This window comes from Dipodomys spectabilis, unplaced genomic scaffold (genome assembly GCF_019054845.1).
Source record: "Dipodomys spectabilis isolate Male_0828 unplaced genomic scaffold, ASM1905484v1 ptg000588l, whole genome shotgun sequence".
NCBI classification, from domain to species: domain Eukaryota; kingdom Metazoa; phylum Chordata; class Mammalia; order Rodentia; family Heteromyidae; genus Dipodomys; species Dipodomys spectabilis.
The window spans coordinates 1,012,826-1,030,398 of NW_024871265.1; the positions used below are offsets into that span (position 1 = coordinate 1,012,826).

The 17,573-nt window shown below is 44.9% G+C and overlaps 2 protein-coding genes across 3 annotated transcripts in view; one reads left to right on the forward strand and one right to left on the reverse strand.

The window, feature by feature from the left end:
• The window catches only part of Ckap2l (cytoskeleton associated protein 2 like), a 39,867-nt gene extending 38,079 nt beyond the window's left edge, over positions 1–1,788 (forward strand). For both annotated transcript variants that reach the window (XM_042670948.1, XM_042670950.1), the window contains exon 9: positions 668–1,788. In XM_042670948.1, the coding sequence (XP_042526882.1) occupies positions 668–893 (226 nt within the window). In that variant the 3' untranslated portion in view covers positions 894–1,788. The remainder of the gene's footprint in view (positions 1–667) is intronic.
• A 9,386-nt stretch (positions 1,789–11,174) lies between these two features.
• Positions 11,175–15,133, reverse strand: Nt5dc4 (5'-nucleotidase domain containing 4; the record flags this gene model as incomplete). Its single annotated transcript, XM_042670930.1, is given in 14 exon segments — positions 11,175–11,253; positions 11,642–11,739; positions 12,273–12,375; positions 12,377–12,428; positions 12,515–12,572; positions 13,598–13,638; positions 13,849–13,946; positions 14,245–14,281; positions 14,378–14,428; positions 14,431–14,485; positions 14,583–14,781; positions 14,855–14,902; positions 14,904–14,970; positions 15,060–15,133. Coding segments are annotated over 14 exon segments (1,060 nt in total), but the record flags the coding sequence as incomplete, so codon positions are not given.
• Between the last annotated feature and the right edge of the window lie 2,440 nt (positions 15,134–17,573).

The window sequence follows — 17,573 nt, forward strand, 5'->3', positions numbered from 1 at the left end:
TTCTATGTCTCAGTGCCCTGGTAAGCACAGTTGGGCCTTCCAGTCCTAGATTCTTCTAGATATATCACTGCCTGCTACTGTTAACCCAGGGATAGATGAAAATGGGCAATTGGTCTGAAAACCACATTTTATTGGCTCTAGAATGATTATGAAAGCTTTTGAGAAGACTGGCCTGCTAGTTCTGCTTAGACTAATGTAATCAGTAGCTTTGTGAGTTGTAGAGCAGAGTCCCTGTATGGAAAAGATTCTACCCTATCCCCCATGCTCCTTCTTACTGGAATGTTTCTGCAGTTTTAAAAAGACGATGCCTAACTTATTCCAGTTTCAAGCTGTAGTTTGGTTCGCCATCTTTAAAGTTCTTTCTAGCTCTATTACTGTTAGAGCTAGAAAGAAACTTAAAATTCATTAGTCTAACCAAATGTGGTGCTAGGCTCAATTGCCTTAAAATCTACAAATTCCTTGAAAATTTGTGATATAAACAGCAATTGCAAAACAGGTACCTTCAAATAAAAACCATACTTCACATTACATTTATTAAATCCCTATGAATAAACCATCCAGTAGCAGACAGCGCCAAGCATCCAGAAGTCAGGGAAGAGCCATCAAATAATAAATAAGAGTTTCTGGAGGCTGTAAAGTTTTGAATGCATCTTTTGCAATCTCTCAGAATCAACGGAATGCCAGAAGTGCAAGACATGAAGCTTATCACTCCCGTAAGGCGCTCTGCAAGGATTGAACGAGTGGTGTCCCACTACCCAGAAATGCTGCAGGAACACGATCTGGTCGTGTCTTCTCTTGATGAACTTCTGGAGGCAGAAGACACAGAGTGCTATGTATTTCGTAAGAATGAGGCGTTGCCCGTGACATTAGGGTTTGAGATACTTGAATCGTAATTTTTATGTGGTATGTGTGTGTGTGATTCACAACCTTCAAGAAATGCTTTTGTCCAGAAAACCTGAAGAAAATGTCTAATGTTGAAACATCACAGATACAGAGAACTCTTGAGATTGAGGGAATAAGTCACTGGATTTACCCCTCAAGTTTATATACACACAGGAAAGTGTTCGGTTTATATGCTTAAAACTGTAATTTGCCACAGTTTTATAACATAAGTTTCAAAGTTTTGAATATTTACTCCACAAGTTTGGGAAAAAATTGCTGTTTTACTTTAAACCCATTGCCACAGTCTTTTCAACCCTGAGATTATTGTGCAGCATGTTGAGACTTCTTTTCATATCCTCCTTAGCAGAATGGGTAAGTTCTTCCACAAGAAGAGCTGAGCTTTGAAGCCAGCTTGCTAGGCTACATGATCACCCCTCTCCCATGTTACAGATGAGCTGTAGATGAGCTGCTTTCTCTCTGGGGTGACATTTGCAGTAATCTAGACTTCCCTCCCAGTGACCCTGCAGAGAAGGGGTGATTCTTGCTCTTCATCCCCAGTAAAACACAATCCTGCAGTAGGGATCATTTAACTTTTCATATCCAAACCTGGTTTTGCATTTGTTATTCAGAAACACTTCAAGTTAAAAATAAAAGACAAGGGAAAGGGTGTTGGAGAAAGGACACTTTCTTCTTCACATCAGTTCTTCTCTCTGCCCAGGGACAGCTCACCTAAAAAGGCCATGTGAGCCTCACAGCAGGTTGCTCTTTCTTCCTTCTGGGCAACCACTTGTAGTAAGAATCAGAATTGTTTAAGAAATATAATGTATAGAAAAGCCTAGTCAATATGGGGACTATTAATTTTCTTTGTATTTAAATATGATCTATAATAAAAAATACTAAATTGTTGATTCTTGAATATGTATTTTGTCACAAAACAGTGGTAATGGTTTGGCAAAAGAACTAGGGGTTTCACTGTGGAAACATGGACAAAGTTGCCCAGGAGTTATCCTGGGATACACTCCTTGCCTGGAGAAGTCACCCTAATCAAGGGTCTGGCCATAAACCCCACCCCAAAACTGAATATTTCATTGTTAGGGAAGCAGATCTCTCTCAGGAACAGGTTTATATCAAGGATCATAAAAACTGAGCTATAAAACCATAACTGTCATGAGAAATAAATTGTCATCACAACTGAAATGTAGGAATATCCATGCGGCCACAAAGTCTGACCATGGGACTTACAGAAGTCACATATTAAAAGCATCCATGCCTCAGCCCCTAGACAGTCTTCAGTCCTCAGATGTATCCTCAGGACAGCCTGCACTGCATTTAGCTCATGCACTTCACTTTTCTCTACCTTCTAGAATGGCTTATCCTCTGCCAGTGTCTCCCATCTCTCCTTCCCCAGGCCTGAAAAATAACTAATTGTGCTGCTTTTACCTCTCTATACTCAACCCTATTGTCTCCGTTTTGCAGCCCAGTTCTCAGAAGAGCAGCTTTGCTTTTTTCATGGCCAGTTCCTCACAGCACATCACTGGTACAAACAGTAACATGTAGGTTGAACTGCTGGAGCCTAATAATGTATAATTTTTACCATGGCAAGTTGGAAGTTTGAATAACCTGAGCTAGTACAAAAGGCTGTGGATGTGATCATGGATGCTATAGCAATTGCAGAAAACAGTAACCTTCTTATTTAATAACCAGCTGTTCCTAGATGAAGGGAAAGGAAGATCCTTAATCACTTAGGAAATAGATTTCCTGGGAATTGTAATGGAAATGTAGGCCTTCTCAGAAAGCAAATCCCGAATGGTTTAGGAACCACTTCTTGGAGTGAATTTTAAAACAAGATAGGAAAATTACAAATGACATTACCACAGAATGACATGGATGAGACATGATGGTTCTCATTCATTAAAGTTTACTATATCAGTATTCTTCTATTCTTTTACATGCTATGAGACTTTTTTTTTTCCTCCCTCACACCTTCTGTTTCTATTAAGAGGCCCCCCGGTTTCTCAGAGCCATCTCTTTCCCACTCATAGAAGAGAACACGTGTCCTGGGCCTGTCCAACAAGAGTTTATATGTTCCTGGCTAGGAATATTGACTGAGTCATTTCCCAACCAGAACCAATGGGATGCTTTTCCCAGATTTGTTGGAAAGATAATTTTCCTGGTATAAATTTTGAAAAAGTAAGGTAGAAATCTATACTCTGGGATTAGCCATCTTAGAATCATGTTTATAGTTTAGAAAATAGTCTCAACTACAAATAATAAACCTCATACTGGACAACACAAAGTTATGACAGTGGAACAAATTTGAACCTGGAGGTGGCCTCACATAAGACTTTGCAGTTATAGAAGTGGAATTGAGACTCAAATGGTAGAGTGTCGGCCTTGTGTGACAAAACGACGAGAAAGTGTCCAGGCCCTGAGTTCAGGCTTTAGTACAGTTATAAAAAATAAAAAGATTTGCAGTTATGAGCTGATAAATTTCTCCAAGCTCATTTCATTCAGGCTTCTGTCAGTTACTAGTGAAAATGTCCTACCTAATACACATGTGTACACACACACACACACACACACACACACACTCACCATAGTACAGCATACTGATGATTGGGTTCTTATTTTGGCCCAGATTTCTCTACATTCTCACAATAGCTTGACGACAGATGTGGAAAAAGTAGCTAGTAAATTTCAAAGTGGAATTTCAAACTCAAGAACTGTTTGACTCCAAATCCATAGTTTTTATTAAGTCCTGTCTGTAATATAAGTGATGAGTAAATAGAATGTTAGGGAAAAAGCAAATCTGCGAGAAAAGTCCTTTTAAGTTTTCTAGTTTGCCAAACAGAGGTCACCACCAGAGTAGAGGTACTGTTAACTTGTCCTGTACATATGGCACCTTGGTCACTTTTTTCCACTAAGTCACTACCCCAGGAAGGCTTCTGTTCTCTTCATTTTGATTGCTGAGGATTCAAAGCCAGAATTAGGACATTAATCAACTACTATAAATAGTCCCAAATGGAAATGCACCTCTTACATAGTCCCATTGCAACAGTCTCAGTGAATAAAGCACCAGGCACACGCCACATCCAACTTGGAACTCTGCCATCCCTACCATAAAACCAACCCTATGTAGCCAAAGGGATCTGGTTGAGCCACAGAAAGGGAGAAGAGTTGCAGGGACCAATGCACCACTCCTAGGAGCCACAACACTTGGAAATGTCTATCAGATGACCAAATGCCAACCTAAAAGTCCTTCCTAAAATGGAGGATGACTGTCAGTGTGTGCCACATACAGTCTTGCAGTAGTAAACATCTCCAAAGGACAGATAATTTGTATAGTGATGGCATTTGAGTTTAAAAAATAAAATCTGTATCAAATGAATGGCCCATAATACAAGTATCTGTTCCACCTTGTATTTTCCCAGACACGTTTCTGAGTTGAAGAAAGTGCTAAGCCGTGGGCTGGGAAGGTGGTTCAGTGGTAGAGTGCTTGCCTTGCATGCTTAAGGCCCTGGGTTTGATTCCTCAGCACCACATAAGCAGAAAAAAATAAAAAGCTGGAAGTGGAGCTGTGGCTCAAGTGGTAGAGTGCTAGCCTTGAGCTGAAGAGCTGAGGGACAGCGCCCAGGCCCAGAGTCCAGACCCTATGACCGGATCCAAAAAATTTTTTAAATAAAATTTAAAAAAAAAAAGAAAGTGCTAAGCCAAAGCTTTGTAGTCTTTCCCCCATCCCTATGCCCCCCTTTATCTTATATCCTTTGCTCTCCTTCCCACGGAGTTCTCCAAGCCGACCCAGAGTAATAAGGAACCAGGTACTGTGCTTTATCCAATAAAATGCATAGGATGCTGAAGATGCCAAAGATTACAGCAGTGAGCCAAAACAAACAAACAAAAAACAAGAAACACAGAGCTGAGAAGAGTGGGGACACTTGTCAACCAATCACAAATGTATAAAAGTAAAATCTTAACAAAGGTCTATGCATCAGGAATGAGAAGGAACTACTGCAGTCAGGAAGTGAAGACCCCCTGAAATGCCAGGAAAGAGCAGGTGTAACTAAGGGAGAGGGGCAGAGGAATGCTTTAGGCAAAGGTGAACACACCAGAAGACCCTCTAACCACCTCTCCTTTCCTTTTTTCCCTTTCCCTTTTCCCCTTCTCTCTCCCTGAGACCCCTAAGGCACTTCTGCTGACTGTTTGTCCCTCCGTCCTTGCCTTCTCTCTACCCTTGGAGAGAATTGTAGTTGATTTTTATTGACTACTATATTTTAAAACTTTTCTAGGAAAGCATTGCCCCAGGGACTGAGCAATCTTCCTAATAAAACTCCCTATCATTCTTGAATAAGGATCTACTGTTTAAAGACCAAAGGGCGGTATTTAACTAGAACCTTGCCTGGGCCCTGCAGAGTCTGAGGCCTAAACATCTATCCAGGGAGAAGTAAAAGCCTTAGCAGAACCAGATTTGAAGCTTCTGAAATACACAGGAGATGGCACGACCTGTGTGCCTTCATGATCCTAAGACATCCCATGTGTTCCCACTGTTAATCTACAAAATAATAAAACTAAAACACTTCACCAATAGACTTGAGGACTTGCTTTTTATCAAATTCTAGGCTGCATATCAAGGTGTAGTCTAAGCCTCCACATATTTTACCATCTGGTACCACTGAGGGATAAAATAGTGAATTAAAATCAGTGACATGAGAGCAATGAAGAGCCAGGACTGAACCACAAAATATTCATGAGTTTCATGAGTATGGATTTTAATATATTTTTATGCATGTGTGCATCAAGCTCAAAGACATTTGGGCTAGCTCATTCAATCTTTCAGAGAGACCTGGAATGAAAGGAGAAATAATGATACAACTGTATCCAACTGGGTTTTATTAATTATGTAACAGAATCAAAGGCACAAAAACACTACTTTGTGTGTGTGTGTGTGTGTGTGTGTGTGTGTGTGTGTGTGTGTGTGTGTGGGACCCCAAGCTTGAACTGCAGGCCTAAATGCTGTTCTTAAGCTTTTTTGTTCAAGGCTAGCACTCTATACCACTTTAATCATAGCTCTACTTCTGTATTTTTGGTGGATAATTGAGATAAGAGTCTCATAGACATTCCTGTACAGGTTGTCTTCAAACTGTATCCTTAGATCTCAGCTTCCCAAATAGGACAGATTACAGGCTTGAGACACCAGTTCCTGGCAAAACACTACTTTTAAATAGAAATATACTTAATAAATTTGGATTCGAAACATGATGCAGCTCTAGGAAAACATGTGAAAATAATGCAATTTATTATACTTAAAAGCCCTAGGAGATGCCTTCTAGAAGACATCCTTTCTTGAAGTGTTCTTGAGCTCCAAACGTGTTACATTTCAGAGCCTTCCATACTCTTGATTTTTACTTTTTCCATACTTTCCCTGTTATCTGAAAAGTATCTCAAGCAGAAGATAACCTCTGTAGCTAGCCTATGTCTAGGACTGAATTAGCCTGCACTCAATCCTCCCCTTTTTCCTTCCCCTCAGCCTTGCAAGAAACAAAGGAAGTAGTTTTGGTAACTAATCTTCCCTTCTCCCCAAGCTCACCTGGTACTCTCAAGCAAGGATAGAAAATATATCAACATGCCTTCAGCCAGGTTGGAATAAGGATAAGGGTTTATAGCAATCAAACCATAGTATTCTGCTCCTCAAGAGAACTGACCATACTGGTGGGAGTGTGTCTAGTGAGCTGAAATGGGAAAACAGCTGCAAAGCACTGATTAAGACCTCACCAGGGATATAGTAGCTTACAATTCCTTTTCTACATTACCAGTAGCAAGGAGGCACTTGATACACACACTGGTTGAAAGAACAGGTTGATCATTTCTGTAATCCTAGGTACTTGGAAGGGAGAGATTAAGGAGTCAGAGTTCAAAGCCAGCCCAGATATAAAAGATTGTGAGATTTCATCTTAGTCAATGTCTGGGAGTGGTGACACACATTTGTCACTGGGAAGCATGATGACACAATAATGCATCCTAACAACAAGAGGAAAACAAACAAGAACGAAAAAAAAAACCCAGCAAAGGAACATATGAGATGAGCATTTTAACAATGAGCCCCAGGAAAAATAGAAACATAGACATGCAGAAATTGCAGACACAAATGCCCTCCCTAGAAACAGGGGCTGCCATGTCAGAAGTCAGCCCCAAAGTCAGAGGATCTGGAGCAGAGCATCTGCTCCTAGGTATTTATAAATGCTGCCTAGAAAGGAAATGCCAGCTCAAGAGAGGGCACACTGTGCCACCTCACCGAAGGGGATGGATTCGTACCATTCACCAACCCGCACAAATCTGCACAGATGCAAGGCCCCAGCAGCCAGTGGCTCCCACTGAGAAGCAGCACCAGCGTTCTGGCAGATATAATGCTCCATTTTGTAAACAAATATTAAAAGTTCTCTTTTTTTCTACCCTGAATTGAAATCCATAAGTAATATAATTATCTTCATCATTAAAAAAAACATGTATCTTGTATATACATTTTTCTAATTTGGGGAGGGGAAGGAAAATAACAAAATGCTGAAATAAGGAGATAGGTTGAGCCAGTACAACTATGAGAGGTAAAAGACACTATGTTGAAAACGAACTATACAACTTGGCAGGGGAGGTGGGGAGGGAGGGACTTAGGAGGTGGGGAGGGAAGTGATGGTAGAGGAAAAAGGAAGACGTAACAATGCTCCATAGGAAATTGTACTCATTACCTTACTCATGTAACTGTAACCCCTCTGTTCAGTATCTTTACAATAAAAATATACAAAAAAAATAAAATCAACATGATGCTGTAGTCAAACAAATTGAAAGCAAAGCAGTTTATGTGTTTCTACATAAAAATTCAAGAATGATACACTTAAAAACAAATGAAAAGCCGGGTGCCAGTGGCTCATGCCTGTAATCCTAGCTACTCAGGAGACTGAGATCTGAGGATCACTGTTCAAAGGCAGCCTGGGCAGGAAAAGTCTGTAACACTCATCTCCAATAAACCACTAGAAAACTGGATGGAAGTGGCGCTGTGGCTCAAGCAGTGAAGGGTTAAAGTACTTGAGGCAGTGACCATTTGTTGCTTGTTTCAGAGCAGAGCTACACGTGGTGCTAAATCACCTGCTTGTGTGCCTTTATAAGACCTGCAAATCTTTAGCTCAGGGCTCTGCTCCTGGGCTCCTCTGTGTGGGAGTGTAGGACGAGGCCCGAGCTGCAGCCCGTTTAAATATAACAGGTGGTCTTCTTGGTGGGGGTCCTGCAACCTTGGCATAACAAGAGCATTCACCTTGAGCTGAAGAGCGCAGGGACAGTGCCGAAGCCCAGAGTTCAAGCCCCATGATCTACAAAAAAAAAAGCTTCTGCAAGTTTGCCAATGCTTTCCAGGGTTGATGCCTCCCAATTGGCCACCACTGCCCTAATCCATGGTCGGCACAAGCTACTGAGCACCTCAGCCACAGCAAGGTGGCTCCTTCGAGCTCTGCAGCAGAGAGCAGAGCCTGTCACCTCCCAGCCAGGTACCATCTGCCCAGAAATCAGGAAGCAGGAGCTAGTCCAGGCTAGCCTGTTCTTGTTCCACAATCAACTCAAGTCAGAGACAAACACAGAGTTGGATTCACAACATCAAAAGGAAGTCCTCCCAAGATTCCTTAGTTATGTTTAGACTCCCAGCCTACAGCTACTAGGGTTCTTAACAAAGGTGCTGCAGGAGCCCTGAAAAGTGAACAGAGGAAGGAAGGAAGGAAGGTTCTGACAACTGAACTTTACTTCCTCACATACACAGGCCAGTACAGTTTAGTAAGGTCAATTTTCTTTAAAGCTTTCCACTTATAATTGGGGGTGGGGGGTAACTTCTTCTCTTCTCCTTCCTTGCAATGATGTCCAACAATATGGAGGATTATACATGGTACTACCAGCATTGCCCACTGAAGAGAGGCAGCGCTGACAACTCGGTACCCCAGCAAAGGGAAAGGCTAAACAGCCCTGGCTCCAGGTCTCATTTCTGTGATATATATGCTGAATTCTCTATGCTTCCATTTCACCAAGGTAAAATTAAAATGGCGAAGCCTACTTTGCTGGGTTATTCACAGCATGAAGCAGAATCAGTGTAAAACACCCAGTTCTGTGTAGGACACATAGCAGATGCTCTATGATCTCCTCTTAAACATATGGAAGGCAGATCAGGATAGCAAGAAAATCCTGAAGATCCATTTTTTTAAGTCTGATGAAATTCTTACGAATGGTTGTCTGGAAAGACTGGCACGCATGTTCCAGGAAGCTCTGCTCTGGTCAGTCCCATGGCTCCTGCTAACCCTTGTCCAGTGCCATCACAGCTGTCTTTAATTCCCTGGTCTTAAACTAGGAGCATCTTAGGGTCTCTCCGAGGATGCTGGCTCCAAGAAGTCACTGTATGCTTCCTGAGTGTAGAAGACCTGCACTTTTCTTCTGGCAATTGGAGTCATTTCTACTATGGAAATAGTGTAGTCTCAAGAGCAGGAGTTACGACTAGGCATGAGGAAGAACTACTCCAGCAAAGCCATCTTTTTCTTTTTTCTTTTCCTTTTGTGCCAATCCTAGGGCTTGAACTCACGGCCTGAGCTCTAGCTCTAAGCTTCTTTTTGCTCAAGGTTAGCGCTCTGCCACTTGAACCACAGTGACATTTCCAGCCATTTCTGAGTAGTTTATTAAAGATGAGAGTCTCACAGACCTTTCTGCCCAGGCTGGCTTAAAGCCATGATCTTCAGCTTTCAGACTCCTGAAAAGCTAGGATTACACGTATAAGCCACCAGAGCCCAGCTCATCTCTTTTATTTAACCTTAATTCTTTCTGCACATTCTGAATTGCAGACAGTTATACACAAGGCTTTGACTCCCTTGTGTCTGGAAATTGGAAATTGGGTCTGTAGACCTCCTAAGCTCCTGCAGACCTCCTAAGCTCCTGCAGTGCTAGGGACTAGTGAATCCTGGGATGCAAGGTCAGGGATGAGGGATGACAAGGAATGGCCAGAGAGGTTCTACAGAGGCCACCAGTTCCAGAACTGCTCGAAACAGATAAGTGGGAAGTTCGGGAAGCTGAGGCAGGTAATGGTGTGGAGATTGCCATAGCACAACAGCTGACTGCAGAAGAGGGTCTGATGGAAGCCGCAGTGGAATAGGCTTCCCATGGTACTGTAGCACAGGTCCAGTTCCTGGGTGACCCTCTAGCCAGATGGAAAAATTGACGTCCTGGCCCACCCCTACCTGCCCTGCCGGAGGCACTGAGCACCTATCCTGTGGGTGAGCGCCCCCTGCGGGTACAGACCCTGCTCTGCCCTCATTTGCTCCCTCGAGGATTGAGGCCTGTGCTTAACAGCAAGGGAGAAGCTCCATGGTCTTAAACTCCCTAGCTGCACGTTCATTCTTACACATTTCAACAGATCCCACTCCAGGCTTTTGTCACAACAAGCTGCCCGGCTCTAGAAAGTTAACCACCCGGGACTAAACCCACAGCTGAATGTACCGTCTGACACCCCAAAAGAAGACCCACACATTGAGCCCCATAGCTCCTGTCTTGGCAAACACCCACCTCACCTCCAGGCTTTGCTTTTAGAGCATAGAGAATTAACGTCCCATCATTGAGTGATCAAAAGCAGAAGTTTCCCTCTCTTTGAGCCTTAGCTTACTTATCTGAAAAATAAGCATGACAGTTTTCATCCAGCCCACCTTACAAGGCTGTTCTACAACTTATAAAAAGCTCTACAAGCCCCAGCCGGGCCTACGATTGACAAGTAATCTGACTCCCTGTGACTTGGCCGGCCTGTGGGAATCTTTGAGCTTCTGTGGTGGCTAGTCAGTAAAGCCAAAGGAGAATGTTTTCCTTTCCCTTTTTTCTCAGGACCTTTCCCTTTTTTCCCTGCTCACTGGCCCTTCACATTTTCTCAGGCCCTTTCTCAGGTGGACCCCAGTCATCAATCAAAGCTAGGTAGTTGACTACATGAAGGCCTAACCCAGCAGGCAGGTGTTCTCAGAAGAGTTTGTTAATGATGAGGCTTGAGAGACTAAAAGGAGACAAACCCCATTTAAAAAAAAAATTAAGCTCAACCAGCCTTCTTCAAGAGAACACTACTGTCATTTGCAGTATCAGACAGCAGAGGGAGCTAGATGACAAAGCCAGGTGACACTTGGGCAAGGTTAGGGAGATTCAGCTAACTGAGCATCTGGGATTGAAGACAATTCCAGATTGTCCAGACGGGCCACAAGGAGGCACAACCCCACTCCTCCCCTACTGGGCATGTCCTCTCCTCACTGCACAGTTTTTACCTGAATCTCCTTATTGGTGGAGCTGATGACCTATGACCAGCAAGTGCTCCCATCTATGTGCCTAGTTCTTAGTGATCACATGACCAAGGAGAGGAAAGGAATATGACCTCTTTAGGCCCTGTAGGGGGTGGAGTAAACATCCACTCAAGGGTATTCAGTAGGGTGCTGGGCTGGATTCATGCACATTGGCTCCATGCCCATTGGGCTAGAAGGAAATACCTAAAAGTCGTGGAATATGAGTACTTCCAAGGGGGTCAGCAGGGTCCCAAAGTCAAGTTTACTAGGGAAGCTCAATCTGAAACACAGTATTTTGATTTGAAGATGACTTTAGCCTAAACCTGCCAGGAAAAACTTGCTTACAGTCCAAAGTTGCTAGGCTTGAACTTGACCACCTCCTCCCCCCCCCCATCCTTCTCCTCTCAACCACCCACAAAGATCAGGGCTCTTACTGATACAGATATGCCAGGTGTGTGTCCAGCCTCTTCAGATGCACTGAGTGCATTGAAAGGTGGACAGAGTACCAGCTTGTGTCACCCATTGGAACTGCCTATTTTTGTCTTCCAGGCCAAAAACCAGGGGTTTCGGCTTCCCCATCTGTAAAATCCTTGATCCCTTCAGTCAGGGGAGACACCACCCACAGCACAGTAAGAACATCAAAGGCCCTATGAGGTGATTGGCATTCAGGGAGTCAGGTGACCTTCCCAAAGTCAAAGAGCAATAACTCAAAGCCAACAGCTCTCAGAACAAACTCCAAATAGTTTGGACTAACCCAAAGATGGCTTTACTACTTTCTGGGTGGAAAAGTGCATCCTTCCATACACTGAAGCCCTTGGGGCAGGTTGGGAAAGAGAATAATAAGTAGGAGATTTTGAGCCCCAGTTTGACCTCTATTGCCTGTATGACTTTGGGCACTCTGTTTCCTTGTGCATAAAATAGATCTTCCTTTTTATACACCACACAGTGGTGATTATTAACCAGCCACAGAACTAAGGGGAAGATAGTAAGAGGATAGGCCAGGGCCTGAATGGCCAGTGTTCCCTGCCCAGGTCTTGACTTTCCAAACTCACCCTTCTCTCAGACCCAGGTGCTCAGCTCTCAGGACAGATCAGGAACCACCAAGTAGGTCCTCCAACCTTGCTGTTTCTTGGACTTGACAATGTCCTCCAAGATGTGATCTCCCATTGGAGATGTCCTTGCCCCTCACCCCAAGCAGCTTGCACACCATGTCTGATGAGCCTGCCCCACCCAGGGAAGACAGACTCTTTCACCTGTCTTCCCCGGTAGGCAGGTTAGGGAGCTACAGGACAAGGTAGAGCTGGTACCCCCAAAGTAGATAGCACAGAGCCCCATGTAGGTGCCCACATGGTGCTTCCCTGAGTCCTGGAGGGATAGAGGGTAACCCAAAGACAGGGCTGACAGACATTGTCCCTGGTCAGGGATGGCTAGGGGATTGGAGTAGCTATGGTAGCCACAGAAACAAGGGAGGAGGGATGCCACTTACCCCTCTAATAGTTCATTAGCTCTCTGTCTCCAGAAACAGACACCAGCAGCAGCCACAAGCAGGTCAAGTCTAAGGGCAGTAAGTCTCCCTTCCACTAACTCTGAGTCAAGAACAGGCTTCACCATGCACCATTGCCATGTTGCCTTATCTCAGGACCTGACCCGTTGGCAAAGAAGCAGGGCTTCTCTGTATCCACCACAATCTGGTCGAAGTAGGACCTCTGGGCCTGACTGAGGCCTCGGGCTCCGGATTGGGGTAGAGAAGGAAAAGGGACAGTTATACACACACACACACACACACACACACAGATTGAGAAATCTGACCCTGCACATCACAGTCAAATGAGACATCCTTGGACCTGGGAACTAGGAGGTTTAGCTCTGCTCCTCAGCATTATCAGCCATGCTGAGCACTAAGTACTCAGGTGATTGTAAAGATGAGTGTTGATGTTGTACTGCACATAGTACAGACTCAGGAACATATGACACCAGTATAGTCACCAACATATGGCCACACCCATTTCACAGCCAGCAACTTATTTATGTCCAAGGCACAGGATTTGTCATAGGCTTTCCTTGCTGGGCTTGCCATGTTCCATCTCGCCATCCCTTCCTCACTCTATCCCGTCCCTCTCTAAACGTACAACTCCCTCTTTAAGGCTTTCTAAGGGATTCCTGCCCTACCCCTTGCAGAGCCCCAGTGAGGGCCACCTGTGTGCAATGATGACTCACATGCTGGGTTCTTCCTCAGGAAAGGGCTGGACATAGGAGAGGCTGCCCCCGATCCTGTCCTTTGCACAGCTCCCCCCGCAACCACCCCAACCCTAGGTACTTGCAAACAGGTAAGTCACGATGGCCTGGAAGGGACAGTGTGGGAGTCCAAGCACTGCTCTTTGAACACTTACATCCTTCTCCACATACTTCTCCAAGTTTTCCAGGGTTTCTTCTTGAGATAGCCATAAGGAGAGAGCACAGCTATGCATGCAGAGGTGTTCGTGTGCCCGTGTGCCCTCTCCAAGGTGGTGTGTTTGACAAGAGGATCCCAGCAGGAATCAGCAGGAAGACAGCTGGAAGCTTTATGGAAATTGAAGACATGAAGGTTGTCCAGAAGAACCAAGGACAGATGGGCCCCAGGTCTTACCTAATACCAAACCACTCACTGACTGGCAAATTTTATTCATGGCCTCAGTCACATCCTGGAAGAGGCCTCAGAAGGACATGAAGAGGGTTCCATGCTGATAACCAGTGTCACAGCTGGGACAAGCCAAGAGGGACAAAGAGGTTGGTAAGAGGGGTTGAGATGACCCACTCTGGAGCCTACACCAGAGTGTAGCCTCCACCACACTAAGGCCACACTGGGCTTCTGTCATTCTGAAAGGAGAGTCATCCTGCCTTGAACACAAGTCACAGGAGCGGATGCCACTTTACAGTAGAGGTCCCTTCTGAAGCCTTTCAGAAGATGCCTCTGCCCCTCAACAGGGAGCCCCTCTTTTGTGGTACAGCAGCAGACTCCTACTAGTCATGCCAGAATTGGGCAGGGCACTGGACACACGGTGTATCAGAGCCATTGGAGAAGTCCACTAGGCAGGCTTGAGGTAGATTTCTGGGGCAGATAAATCAATTTGTTGCTGGCCCAGGAAGCCAGGCTGATCCCCCTCGGGATAGAGCTGAGGACATCTCAGTACCCTCTGTCAAGCTCTCACCAGGAAGGTTGAAGAGCATGTTGAGGATGTGGAACACTGTACATCATCCCTCTGAATGAACTTGCTGTGGTAGAAGCTCCAGTCTCTTCCCTGAGAAGGATGGGTTGGGTACAGCCAGTATCCTCTACCCTACATCTCCCAGAGGCTTGTTCAGGCCAAGCCATTCCTTCTGTCTTCCCCCACCCGCTCTGTCCGGGCTGGCATTTGTGGATCTTTTACAATGTGTCTGAGTCACTCCTTCTCCTGGTCCCCCTATAGCTTTTCCAGTATGCAGAGCTGTGTTTCCCTCCCTCTCCCCCTTCCTCTCTGAGAGGATGCCCAACAGCACATTCTCATGGTCATCTACTTTCAGCAGCTTCCCACAGAGCACATCAAACAGCAATCCCCTAGGGATAGAGTAGGGGGCTGTGAGTGGGATGCTAAGTGGCTACAGCCTCCTGCTTAGCCCAGCAACTGCACCTGGTAGGAAAGGTGGCATCATAGGTATAGTGCAGGACCTCATGTGGGCCCAATGCACACCAGGTGTTCCAGCAACAACTTGAAGGCCAGAGCCTCATAGGATGGGGATTTGTAGGCTGTAAGAGGCCCAGGGAGACCCAGGTTGGTGCCTAGCTGCCCAGTCCCTGCTCCCTGCACTCCAAACACCCTGTATTCCATCCCCCACCAGCCAGAAAGTAGTCCATGTCGAAGCCCAAACAACCAATCTTTCCCACTGCCTGGATGCAGTTGGCAAAAACTCTAGTGAAAGAGGAAGAAATCAGGATCAGCCTTCCAAAGGCCAGATCCTAACGATGAGAACCCAGCAGAGGGGCAGCATACCCCAGCAGCTGCATAAATGAGGTTTGGGAGAAGGTAGAACTGAAGTGAGGAGCCTAAGGAACTTCTTACAGACATCCTATTGCCTTGTTGGGTGGAGGGTGCTTTCTACCCAGTGCTAAAATCCTAGAGGTGAGAGAGGCCATTCATTGAATTGCAGATGTCAAGCTGTTTAGCCAGAGGAGAGCTTTGCATAGTGGATGCTCTGATTCTGCCTTGATTACCTCCCTAAATAGCTTGATTCACTTGTCTCTGAATAGCCTCTAAGTTTACCCCTATATGGAAAGGTTGAGGTGTATCCCCCCCCACCATATAGAAAGTCTAAGCTGACACCTATCCCCCACCCCCCCCACCCCCAGCTACTTCCATAGATGGACAGTTCCCCTGGTACCTGAGCTCCTTCCAAGTAAGGACTGCTTTTCTTAAGGTTTGGTCTCCACCCCAAGAATATGGTTTTTGTCTTTAAAAGCTTTGTGCTAGGGTCTAGGAAGGTGTCTCAGAGGTAGAGTACTTGCCTTGCATGCATGAGGCCCTGGGTTCGATTCCTCAGCACCACATAAGCAAAAAGAAAAAAAACGGAAGTGGCGCTGTGGCTCAAGTGGTAGAGCGCTAGCCTTGAGCTGAAGAGCTGAGGGACAGCGCCCAGGCCCAGAGTTCAGGCCCCACGACCAGACCCCCCCCCCTCAAAAAAAAGCTTTGTGCTAGCTTTGTTTGGGGCTACTGGTCTTTGAGATAGGAGTCTTCCTGCAGCTACTGGCTCTCCAATAAAGACTCTCACTTTGACCTCTCAAAATGTGGTTTCTCTGTTTCTCACCAACAGAATTACCTTACAACAGAACCAAACTAGGGTCCCTGCAGGAACCCATGGTGTCTCCACATGCATTCCAGTGTGTGATAGCATGTGCCTGAGCACCTGTGTGACTATGCATGAGTATGTGTGAGCATGTGTGCACAAACAGTAGCCCACTTTCTCACCATGGGAGAATGTATTAAGAGCATTCATCTCTAGAAATGAGGGTATACAACCATCAGTGTGGAGTGTTGCCCTTTCTGAAGTGGGGCCACTAATGTCCATGTTCAGAAATGTATTTGTCACGTGGTATCAGGCAGTAAAATGAAGAGATCTTTGTGAGACAGAAGGAAGTAGAAAGTTCTGACTACTAGAGTGTCTTGTCAGTGTTTTCACCCTATGGACAGGTCACTAGCTCCTATATAAAAAAAAAAAAGTCCCTTGTGGGGCTGGGAAGATGGCTCAGTGATAGAGTGCTTGCCTTGCATGCATGAGGCCCTGGGTTCGATTCCTCAGCACCACATAAGCAGAAAAAGCCAGAAGTGGCACTGTGGCTCAAGTGGTAGAGTGCCAGCCTTGAGCTGAAGAGCTGAGGGACAGTGTCCAGGCCCGGAGTTCAAGCCCCATGACCAATAACATCAAGAAAAAGTCTCTTGTGATTGCAAGTATCTGAATACAGAAAGAAGTTGTCATATGTTGCTATGTCATATGGGGTGTTAACAAGCTAAGCCCTATCCTTCACCTCACACCAATGCCCCTCTCATCTCCTAAGCCAGTTGTGAATCAGACCTTGAAAGGAGACCAGGCAATCAGTTTCCTGGCCAGTCTCCTTACAGGACTGTTGTGGCTCATCCACACTAGCCATTCCCATGCCAGTCAGAGTGAGGAGGCAGCTGTCCTCTCCCCAGCCACCTACATACTATCAGCGCAGCCCAGAAGTTCCCTTCTCCTTCTAAAACATGGGACCTCACTGACCCAGCTGACCCCACCCAGTGCTCCCATCTCTCCCTACCCTCCGCTGAAGGAGGAAGTAGCTAGGACAGTCTCTAATATCTCCTTACTTATTCTGGAGGGAAAGAAGTAATTCTATCCTTTGCCACCTTCAGGTCTAAGACCTCTGCATCCAGCGACTACAACTGTTTGGAGAACTGAAGCATATTATATATATATATATATATATATATATATATATAATATGCTATAATATATATATAATATATTATACTATATAATATATATATATATAAGCAAAAATGGAAGCTCCAACAGGATGCTTTAACAATAAAATTATCAGGTAAATATCGAAAGAACACATGACTATTGCTTTGCACAAAATTCTAATATATTTTGATAATATATTTCCCAGCTCAAGCACATTTAAAAAGAAATGAGAAGCATGCCAAGAGTTGTAGGAAGAAGCAAATGAGTGGTATCACAGAATCAGAAAAAGTAGGGTACAAAAGAAGAGATCACAAACCAGAACTATTGGAGCCATAGTAGTGTAAAGTAGTATAAAGGTGTCAACTGAAATAAAGAGGCTGAGTCTAAGTAACTTCTCACAGTCATCCTGGT